Source organism: Epinephelus moara, chromosome 22 (assembly GCF_006386435.1).
Source record: "Epinephelus moara isolate mb chromosome 22, YSFRI_EMoa_1.0, whole genome shotgun sequence".
NCBI lineage: Eukaryota > Metazoa > Chordata > Actinopteri > Perciformes > Serranidae > Epinephelus > Epinephelus moara.
This window is the reverse complement of record NC_065527.1, coordinates 121607-133428: the sequence shown is the minus strand read 5'-3', so window position 1 is coordinate 133428 and position 11822 is coordinate 121607. Positions and strand designations below refer to the sequence as shown.

Below are 11822 nucleotides of genomic sequence, written 5' to 3'. Positions count from 1 at the left end.
CCGTGTGTATTGTGTGTGTGTGTGTGTGTGTGCATGCGTGCACCTGTGGAGCCAGATCAGGTGCAGCAAAAGCCACTGTATTTTTGCTGTTCATAAGTTTTTATTGAAATTATTCAAGCGACAAAAGCGATGTTCAGATACCCATACGTAATGACGTTGTAAGTAACACCCATTTCCATATTGCTTTGACTTTTTTTTTGCTGTCCTGGAATTGTCCCAGACATGTTTGTGAACCAGTAGCAATTTTTATAGTCCCCGGGACGTCGGGACACCGTTAGTTTTGAGCCCTGAGAGCATATTAATAATTTATTAGCCTTTATACAACACTGTTCCCACTTTAGATCTGGTAGCTGCAAATATTCATTAACTATCAATAACACCTTATTAATTTAATCTGATAGGGTCTTATAGTGTCTTATAAACCAGTAATAAATGTGGTTATTATTCTATAATTAACCCTTATAAATCATAATTAATGTAAATAGACATCTTATTAACTTTTAGGATAGCTTTATAAGCTGTTATCAAGTTTCTATTAAGTGCTTATAATGCTCCTCTATGCAATAATAACTGTGTAATTTTATGCTATAATTAACTCTTATATAGTCTTTTTAATGGTAATAAACATCTTATTCTGTCTTATAAGTGCTCATTGCTTATTAAGCATTAATCAATCAATCAGTTTCAATCAATTTTATTAATAAAGCCCAATATCACAAATCACAATTTGCCTCACAGGGCTTTACAGCATACGACATTCCTCTGTCCTTATGACCCTCACAGCGGATAATTAATTAACGCTTATTACAGTACCTTAATATAAAGTGTTACCAAGCTTTGAAGCAAAGTCTGCAGGTAGCGCTCACGTTACAGAGTTCTGCAGGGACAACGTTCTTCTGAAGTAAGTGCTAACATGCTAACCATCTCTGTACAAAAGACAAATCCTCAGTTTGATGTTCAAAATAGACAAAAACATTTATTGTAGAAGTTTACAGATGATGACGTCACTTCCTGTTTAACCTCTTCAAGTCAGAACAGAATCACCTTCGAGATTCGGCTGAAACATTTTTTTTCTCACTAAAACAAAATAAATGTCTATAAACAAAATTTTAAATATTTAACAAAAACACCGAGTGGGCGGGGCCTATAGCTAGTGGGAGGGGTCTGATTTCCTCGGCCATGCTGATTGGTTGGTACACTGGAATCGGTAGCGCAGGAATCGAACTTGCGGCTTGATGTGGAAGTCAGCAGGTATCCTCCAGTTCCACATTTTCTGCACCTGAAACACAAGGTAAAAATGTGCTTTGTTAGCTAAATGTAACACATGCTTTTGTTAGCTAAACGTAAACATGTGCTTTGTTAGCCAAACGTAAGAACATACTTTTGTTAGCTGAATGTAAACATGTGTTTTTGTTAGCTAAATGAAACCATGTGTTTTTGTTAGCTAAATGTAACCATGTGTTTTTGTTAGCTAAATGTAACCATGTGTTTTTGTTAGCTAAATGAAACCATGTGCTTTTGTTAGCTAATGTAACCATGTGTTTTTGTTAGCTAAATGTAACCATGTCTTTTTGTTAGCTAAATGCAACCATGTGTTTTTGTTAGCTATATGTAACCATGTGCTTTTGTTAGCTAAATGAAACCATGTGTTTTTGTTAGCTAAATGTAACCATGTGCTTTTGTTAGCTAAATGAAACCATGTGTTTTTGTTAGCTAAATGAAACCATGTCTTTTTGTTAGCTAAATGTAACCATGTGTTTTTGTGAGCTAAATGTAACTATGTGTTTTTGTTAGCTAAATGTAACCATGTGTTTTTGTTAGCTAAATGTAACTATGTGTTTTTGTTAGCTAAATGAAACCATGTGTTTTTGTTAGCTAAATGAAACCATGTGTTTTTGTTTGCTAAATGTAACCATGTGCGTGTGTTAGCATCTGTGGATGATTACCAAACGTGGACATGTGACGAGGTCGCAGTGAGGACGTGACGCCCCACCAGCTGACTAACGAGTGTCTTGAGGTTGTTTTGTGTTTCAGTGTGGACAAAGACATGTGCATATATTTTAAATCAAGATCGTGGACTGTGGCAGACTGAGGACTGGACTCATAGGGGTCAAATACGAACCTTCAGGACCCTGACCAGATGGGTTGTACTGTTCAGTGACTGAACCTGCGGAGAACAAGCAGAACCAGGAGAAGAGAAAGAACAAACCTTCAGCACCTGATCTCAGGTCAGAGACTACAACCACAACCAACAACCTGGAACTCTTATACTGGTTTATACTGGTCTTTGGTCAGTGACAGCAACCTGAAACATATACCAGTTATTACTAACGTTTGTACTGATTTTAACTGGTTTAAACTAGCTTTGTACTGCTTTATTCTGGTTAACACTGGTTTTATACTGGTTTACACTGGTTTTTATACTGGTTTACATTGAGGTATACTAGTTAACACTGGTTTTATACAGGTTTATAGTGGTGTTATGCTGGTTTCATACTGGTTTACACTGGTTTTACACTGAGTTAAACTGGTTTTATAGTGGTTTGATATTGGTTTACACCGGTTTTATATGGGTTTACACTGGTTTGATAGGAGTCTCATACTGGTTTACCCTGGTTTCATACTGGTTTACGCTGGTTTTATACAGGTTTCTTACTGGTTTACACTGGTGTTATACTGGTTCATACTGATTTACACTGGTTTTATACTGGTTTACATTGGCGTATACTGGTTTACACTGGTTTTATACTGGTTTACAGTGGTGTATACTGGTTTACACTGGTTTTATACTGGTTTACAGTGGTCTTATGCTGGTTTCATACTGGTTTACACTGGGTTATACTGGTTTTATACTGGTTTCATATTGGTTTACACTAATGTTATATGGGTTTACACTGGTTTCATACTGGTTTATGCTGGATTTACATTGGTTGAAACTGGTTTACACTGGTTTCATTTTGGTTTCATATTGGTTTACGCTGGTTTATACTGGTTTACATTGGTTTAATACTGGTTTATACTGGTCAATATTGGTTGATACTGTTAATACTGGTTTACACTGGTTTTATACTAGTTTTACACTGTTTTTTTATACTGGTTTACACTGGTTTTATACTGGTTGCGCCACGATCAATTACATGTAGAGGAAACCCTGTACTGGTTTTATATTGGTTTATACCGACCTAATACTGGTTTTATATTTGTTTACACTGGTTCATACTGGTTTATACTCGTTTTGTACGGTTTATACTGGTTTACACTGATCTTATACTGGGTTCATATTGGTTTACACTGTTTTTATACTGTTTCATATTGGTTTACACTGGTTTTATACTGGTTTCATATTGGTTTACACTGGTTTCATACTTGAAAGGACAGAGGGATGTCGTATGCTGTAAAGCCCTGTGATGCAAATTGTGATTTGTGATATTGGGCTTTATAAATAAAATTGATTGATTGAATTGATTGATTGACTTGTTAATACTGGTTTTATACTCATTTATACTGGTTTTATACTCATTTACACTGGTTAATATTGGTTTCATACTGGTTTACACTGGTTTTGTACTGGTTTATTCTGGTTTTATACTGGTTTATATTGGTTTATACTGGTTTACACTGGTCTCTTACTGGTTTACACTGGTTTATACTGGTTTATACTGGTTTATACTGGTTTTAGACTGGTTTATATTGCTTTAAACTAGTTTCATTCTGTAGACTGGTTTATATTGCTTTAAACTAGTTTCATTCTGGTTTACACTGGATTTATATTGATTTAAACTGGTTTTATATTGGTTTGATATTGGTTTCCACTGGATTATACTGGTTTTATACTGGTTTCATATTGGTTCTATACTGGTGTTATACTGGTTTCCACTGGTTTTATGCTGGGTTATACTGGTTTACCCTGGTTTTATACTGGTTTATACTGACCTAATACTGGTTTTATACTGGTTTATACTGGTTTTGTACGGTTTATACTGGTTTACACCGATCTTATACTAGTTTCTTACTGGTTTACACTGGTTTTATACTGGTTTACACCGATCTTATACTGGTTTCTTACTGGTTTACACTGGTTTTATACAGGTTTATACTGGTTTACACTGATCTTATACTGGGTTCATATTGGTTTACACTGTTTTTATACTGTTTCATATTGGTTTACACTGGTTTTATACTGGTTTCTTACTGGTGTTATACTGGTTAAAATCAATTTACACGGGTTTCAAACTAGTGTATAGGTTTATACTAGTTTCAGACTGTAACTGGTTACAGATGATGTATCTGATCTGGCATCAACTGGTTTAAACTGTTTTCAGACTGGTTTAAACTGGTTTAAAGTGGTTTCAAAATGCTTTTACCTGGTCTAAACTGGTTACAGACCGGTTTATTCTGGTTTATACTTGTTACAGACTATTTAAACTGGTTTAAACTGGTTAAAGACTGGTTTATACAGGTTACAGATGGGGTTATTGTGGTTAAAACTGGTCAAAATTATTTTAAACTGGTTGCAGACTGGTTTAAACTAGTTTAAATTGTTTTAAACTGGTAACAGACTGATTTAAGCTTATTTCAGATTGGTTTAAACTGGTTGCAGACTGTTTCAATCTGGTTTAAACCCATGACAGACTGGTGTAATCTGGTTTAAATTGGTCTCAGACTGGTTGAAACCGGTAACAGACTGGTTTAAACTGGTTACAGACTGGTTTATAGTGGTTAAAACGGGTTAAAATTGGTTTAAATGAGTTGGTAGACTGATTTAACACTGCTTTAAACAGGCCTTGACTGGTTTCAGACTGGTTTAAACTGGTTTTAGTTTATTTCAGATTGGTTTAATCTGGTCACAGACTGTTTTAAAGTGGTCTGAACTGATTTAAACTGGTAACAGAATCGTGTAACCACTTTTAAAATGGTTTAAACTGGATACAGACTGTTTTACACTGGTGTTACAGACTGTTTTAAAAACGGTTTAAACTGGTTGCTGACTGTTTTTATACTGCTATAAAATAAATATATAAAAATAAATAAATAAAATAAAATAAGGTCTGGACTGGTTTCAGACTGGTTTAAATTGATTTAAACTGGTTTTAGTCTGGTTTAAACTGGTTACAGACTGGTTTAAACTTGTAGACTGGATTAAATTAGTGTAAACTGGTTAAAGACTGGTATAGTGGTTAAAACTGGTTATAATTGATTTAAACTAGTTACAGACTGGTTTATACTGGTTTAAACCGGTTACAGACTGGTTTAAACTTGTTGCAGACTGGTGTAAACGTGTTTAAAATGGTTACAGACTGGTTTATACAGGTTTAAACTAATTAAAATTGGTTTATACTGGTTGCAGACTGGTTTCATACTGTTTTAAACAGGTCTGAACTGGTTTTAGACTTGTAGTTTTTTAAATTGTTTTAAACAGGTTACAGGCTTGTTCATACTGGTTTAAACTGGTTACAAACTGGTTTATAGTGGTTAAAACTGGTTAGAATTGGTTTTAACTGGTTGCAGACTGGTTTTATACTGCTTTAAATAGGTCTGAACTGTTTTTAGACTGGTTTAAATTGGTTTGAATTGGTAACAGACTTGTTTATAGTGGTTAAACTGGTTGAAATTGGGTTAAACTGGTTGCACACTGGTTTTATATGGCTTTAAACAGGTCTGAACTGGTTTCATAGTGGTTTAAACTGGTAACCAATTGGATAGAATTGGTTTAAACTGGTTACAGACTAGTTTAAACTGGTTTAAATTGGTTTGAATTGGTAACAAACTTGTTTATAGTGGTTAAACTGGTTAAAATTGGATTTAACTGGTTGCACACTGGTTTTATACAGCTTTAAACAGGTCTGAACTGGTTTCATACTGATTTAAACTGGTAACCAACTGGATAGAATTGGTTTAAACTGGTTACAGACTTGTTTAAAGTGGATAAAGACTGGTTTGTATTGGTTTAAACTGATTACAGACTGGTTTAAACTGGTTTGAAGTGGTTTCAGACTGTTTTAATCTGGTTTCAGACCAGGTCTATACTGCCTTAGAATGGCTTTAACTCATTTCAGAATGTTTTAAACTAGGCTGACCAAATGTCCTCTTTTGCCCGGACATGTCCACTTTTCACGTCCCGTCCGGGGCGTCCGGGGTTTTTTTATAAACTGATGATAATGTCCGGTTTTCCGAGTGTTTGTGTGTGTGTGTGTTAGAGTGCGGCACGGGCAGCATATTTCTGTCCAAACCCAAACTGAGCCCGACATTATTTAATGACCAAAGCACTGAGTTTGTGTCGCACAATTGTTACGGTTACAGGCTATTTAACAGGCCAGGCGTGCTCAGCGGAGAGGGAGACCTCCATGTTTGAGACGGGAGCGGGAGGCGGGAGATCCGACGTTTCCAGCGAGAGGAGAGGGAGAAATAAATTAAAATAAGATAAAATAGGAAAAACCTGTCTCCCTCTTTTATTTTATTTTTAATCAAGGCGGAGGCGGGCGGCTGGAGGTCCGAGATTTCCAGCGAGGAGAGAGGTAGAAACAAACAGCCAATGTGTGTCTGTGTGTGTTATGTTCAGGTGTTGTCACGTAAATAACAGTGCCCAAGCAATAAACAGGACAGACAATAGGATTTTATTTATTTTTACACTACATTTTCACTGAAAGCTGACCGAATCCGACCCGAGCCCGAATACAATTTATAGCTACATTTTTGACCAAACCCGGCCCGACCCGTCGGGTACCGTCGGGCTCGGATCGCCACACTCTAGTGTGTGTATGTGTCCCCTATTGGGGCCTATCTGAATTTCTGTCTTTGAGAGATATTATTTTGTAATATAACTGAATTTTCTATCCATACATATAAATTTTAAACAGTGTCGGAAATTAGCGAGGGCCACGGGCCATTTGTCCCCCAATTTAGCCAAGAATGCCCCCAAAAACCATGTTCCAGGGGCCAAAATTGCCCCCAAGTTTTTGTCAACAACTCATTATTCTGCTGCAGGCGCCCGTGCCCCCGTCCCTCACACACAGACAACGCTCCTCACTACATAGCCTACCTGAAGCTGCCGTGCTGCGATGGATCATGGACCGCTACTTGGTTAAGCCACCCACCCACCAACGTGAACCAGTCCCAGTTCCTCCACCAGATCCTCCCCAAGTTCCCGCAAACACGTTGACGAAGAGATGTACCCTGCCAGCAACGATTTTGAACTGGAAACTCGACTGGCTTGGTGTGGAAGAGGCGGCAGACAAGAAAATCCTCTTATGTAAAGCATGCCGAGCTAACCCACCGAAACACAAGACTGGGCTAAATGCTAAAGCTAACGACTTCATAAAAGGAAGCGACCAAGTAAAAAAGTACATGGCATACCGTCATCAAACCACAAAGCACCACCGATTTGCTTACGGTAAGATTTAACATTTGAATAGTAGGCTAATCTTACATTAGCTAACGTGTCATCATGTTGAAGTAAATGATAGCATAAAACTAAAGTCACTGTATGCATCTGTCCCGACTTGTGAAACACAATATTTATAAATTATGTTTCACGTGTTCACAAGACTAAGCTGGGCCTTTTTAACAGTAATGCAACTACTGTGATTAACTTATGTGTAATGTGGTGAAACACCAAATTATAGCACCCGAGCGGGAGTAACGTTATGTGCGAGAGGGAGACCCGAGCGGGGTCTGGCTGCCCAGGGGAGTATGTGCGGGGCCTCCATGTTTGAGACAGGAGCGGGTGGCTGGAGGTTGGACGCTCCCAGAGAGGGGAGAGTGAGAAATATAGCTAAATAAGATGAAAATAGAAAAATGTCTCTGTCTTTTATTTTCGTTTTCAGTGTTTAATTAAGGTGGGAGAGGCGGAGGGCGGCGGAAGGTCGGATGCTTCCAGAGAGGGGAGAGGGAGAAATATATCAAAATAAGATAAAATGGGAAAAACTGTCTCCCTCTTTTATTTTATTTTCAGTGTTTAATCAAGGCGGGATCAGGCGGCGGGAAGTCCGACACAATTGCCTACAGCCGTCTCCTGCCTTCTGTCACAGCTACTACTTGCACACTTCTCTCTGAAAAAGAAATGGTATGCTTTTCATTTTTTTGCGTTGGAACTTGGCAGAAACCACTGTGCATTTTAATCTATAAAAATAACAAAGCTCTAACTACAATTTTTTCCATGGCCCCCAATCATTTTAAAAATGCCCCCATTTTTTAGAACGTGGGGGCCAAAATTGCCCCCAAAATATTTTGTTAATTTCATACCCTGATTTTAAATATATTAAAATGATAAGGCATCTTTGAGTAAACTGCGAGTATCATTTAAGTAGGCTATATCATGGCCGGCCGAGTGTCCTCTTTTTTGGAAATTAAAATATGGTCACCCTATTTTAAACTGGTTGCAGACTGGTTTTATACTGCTTTAAACACGTCTGAACTGGGTCAGACTGTTTTAAACTAGTTACATACAGTACTGGTTTATACTGGTTTAAACTTGTTTGAGACTGGTTTACACTGGATTAAACTGGTTACAGACTGGTTTTAACTGGTTTCAGACTGACTTAAACTGACTTTAGACTGGTTTAAACAGGTTTTGATTTGTGCTGTAAAACTTACCAGCCGTCTGATTGTGATCAGTCACAGCTGGATGACCTGAAACAAACACATGAACACAGATTTGTACCACAGAAGAAGTAGAGCTGAACTGTTCTTCATGTGTTAAATGAATGTCACTTACTGGAGTCGAGCGGCATCCATGTTGGATCTGCTGAAACTACAAACACACACACTTTAACTACATCTGTAACTTCTGACCTCTGACCTGTCTATCAGACATCCGATGAAGGGCGGGGCTTACCTCTGTCTGTTACCATGGAGTCTGTCGCCATGGTAACCAGGTCTGTGTTGGAATAACCACCTGAAACTGATCCAAGGACAGGTTGAGACAGACAGACTGGCGTGCAGACAGACAGGTGTACAGACAGACAGACAGACAGACAGGTGTACCTGTGTGCAGAGTGTGTGTCTCTGTATGGAGGACGACAGGTGACGACTCTGTAATATGATCACATGACACGAAGTGAGCAAACAAACAAACAATCTTGTGATGTCGTGGTTGTCATAGCAACGAGTCTCACCTGTGACATCATGGCCGAGTCCGAGACCTGAAGCTATGGACCAATGAGAGCACAGAGTGAGGATTCTGTCTGTGGCCAATCAATCAATTGATTAATCGGCCTCTCACCTGTCAGGTCGATGTAAAGACCAGTCACTGACTCCGCCCCTCCTGCTGACATCATCATGACATCTGATGACATCATTATTATGATTAATAAAGTGATCAAAGAGACAAAACAGGAAGTGGACTCCACGCTACAGGAAGAAGAAGGTTTACCTGCGTTTGAGTCCAACAGCAGAGTCTGACGACCGTTTCCTGAAAGACATAACCTATCAGCCAATCACAGCCAATCACAACCTGTCAGCCAATCAATCAATCAATCAATCAATCAATCAATCAATCAATCAATCAATCAATCAATCAATCAATTTTATTTATAAAGCCCAATATCACAAATCACAGTTTGCCTCACAGGGCTTTACAGCATACGACATCCCTCTGTCCTTATGACCCTCACAGCTGATCAGGAAAAACTCCCCAAAAAAACGGTAGAAACCTCAGGAAGAGCAACTGAGGAGGGATCCCTCTTCCAGGACGGACAGACGTGCAATAGATGTCGTAATTTTGGTTTCACGTACAGCACATTAGCATCATTAGCATTTATTACATAAACCCAACTTTTTTGTTGTTGTGACAATCACAACCTGTCAGCCAATCACAGCCCTCAACAGCTCTGACTCATCATTAAAAAACAATAATACTGTAAAACTTTATTGATCCTGTCATTGTAACATGAAACCAGTAAAAGATCATGTGACTCTTAACGTTAACGTCAGGGCTGTCGGCACCGTCTATGAAAACAAACACATCACAAACATTAAAGATGAAATCAACATGTTTAGAAACAATAAACAAAAACATCCTGAAAGTTAACAAACAAACAAACAATACCGAGCAAACTTTTAGTACAAACAATCACTTTAGTGTTTTTAAATTAAACCTTTGTTTATTGTTTATGTTTCATCAATAAATAAAATATAATGTCAATATTTCATCATAAACTGTTAAAATCGTGTGTTTACAGCTGTTTACAGGTGAGGTTGTGTACAGGTGTGTCACAGATGTGTACAGGTGTGTACAAGTGTGCCACAGGTGTGTACAAGTGCGTTACAGATGTGTACAGGTGTATACAAGTGTCTCATGGGTGTGTACAGGTGCATACAGGTGTGTCAACAGGTGCATACAAGTGCGTTACAGATGTGTACAGGTGCATACAGGTGTGTCACAGGTGTGTACAGGTGAATACAGGTGTGTACATGTGCATACGAGTGTGTTTGCAGGTGATTAGAGGTGTGTACAAGTGTGAGCAGGTGCAAACAAGTGTGTCACAGGTGTGTACAGGTGTGTCACTGGTGCATACAGGTGTGTACAGGTGTGTCAAAGGTGTTTACAGGTGCATAGAAGTGTGTACTTGTGTGTACAAGTGTTTACAGGTGCATACAGGTGTGTCAAAGGTGTATACAGTTGCAAACAGGTCTTTACAGGTGTGTACTTGTGTGTACAGATGCATTTAGGTGTGTACAGGTGTGTTTGTTTACCTGTCTGTTCCCTTTGAGTTTCGCTGTGTGACAATGATGATGATGATGACGATGACGATGATGAAGCTGCTGCATCTGAAGAAAAACTCAAATATGAGCAGCAGAACTTACAACAAAAATTTCTCAGTATAAAAGTAAAATAAAAGTAATACCTGTACCAACCTTCCTGGGTGGTGGAGTGGGCGGAGCCTGACACAGAGCTGTACAGTGATTGGTGAGGCCCGGAGATCAGAGAGGTGGAGTCCGGTCCTGATTGGTCGATGCTGATGTCAGAGTGATGGACGGGGTCTGTAGAGAGGGGGCAGATTGACAGCAGGTAAGTTTGACCACACAGACTGACCTTTGACCTCCTGGTTCATATGAGCGTCAACATGGATACGCATGACACCTGTGGGCGGGGTCATTACCTGCAGGTAAGTCCGGAGCTGCTGTCACACCTGACGACATCACTGAAACACAAACAAGACTGATCAATAACAGCTGATCAATAACAGCCGATCAATTATAGCTGATCAATAATGGCCAAACAATAACAGCCGATCAATAACAACTGATCAATAACAGATGATCATTAACACAGCTGATCACAGAAAAGGAATCTCACCTGTGGGGTCCAGCTGAGTGGGCGGAGTCATGTCACCTGACCAAAAGAGGAAAATTAACTTCTTGGTTCACCAACCTGTAAAGATCTGTTTCCTATTTATTGCTTTAAGGCCACACCCACTGATCACACTTGTAGTAATCACACCTATATCGATCACACCTGTGCCGATCACACCAGTGCTAGTAACACCTGTACTGATCACACCTGTACTGATCACACCTGTACAAATCACACCTGTACAAATCACACCTATACTGATCTCACCTGTACAGATCTCACCTGTGCGAATCACACCTGTACGACTCACACCTGTACTGATCACATCTGTACGAATTCAATTCAATTCAATTCAATTCAATTTTATTTATAAAGCCCAGTATCACAAATCACAATTTGCCTCACAGGGCTTTACAGCATACGACATCCCTCTGTCCTTATGACCCTCACAGCTGATAAGGAAAAACTCCCCAAAAAAACCTTTAACGGGGAAAAAAACGGTAGAAACCTCCTCAGGAAGAGCAACTGA

At 38.9% G+C, this 11822-nt stretch overlaps 1 protein-coding gene across 1 annotated transcript in view; it reads right to left on the bottom strand.

Annotated features, from left to right (window-relative positions):
• Positions 1–791: 791 nt before the first annotated feature.
• The window catches only part of si:ch211-80h18.1 (uncharacterized protein LOC555593 homolog), a 32700-nt gene continuing 21669 nt past the window's right edge, over positions 792–11822 (bottom strand). The window contains exons 15-27 of the mRNA XM_050035153.1: positions 11297–11332; positions 11100–11141; positions 10855–10980; positions 10693–10767; positions 9371–9409; positions 9221–9283; positions 9114–9146; positions 8983–9030; positions 8834–8899; positions 8714–8749; positions 8593–8628; positions 2123–2167; positions 792–1279 (exon numbers count right to left, since the gene is read on the bottom strand). Of these exons, the coding sequence (XP_049891110.1) occupies positions 1245–1279; positions 2123–2167; positions 8593–8628; positions 8714–8749; positions 8834–8899; positions 8983–9030; positions 9114–9146; positions 9221–9283; positions 9371–9409; positions 10693–10767; positions 10855–10980; positions 11100–11141; positions 11297–11332 (680 nt within the window). The 3' untranslated portion in view covers positions 792–1244. The remainder of the gene's footprint in view (positions 1280–2122; positions 2168–8592; positions 8629–8713; positions 8750–8833; positions 8900–8982; positions 9031–9113; positions 9147–9220; positions 9284–9370; positions 9410–10692; positions 10768–10854; positions 10981–11099; positions 11142–11296; positions 11333–11822) is intronic.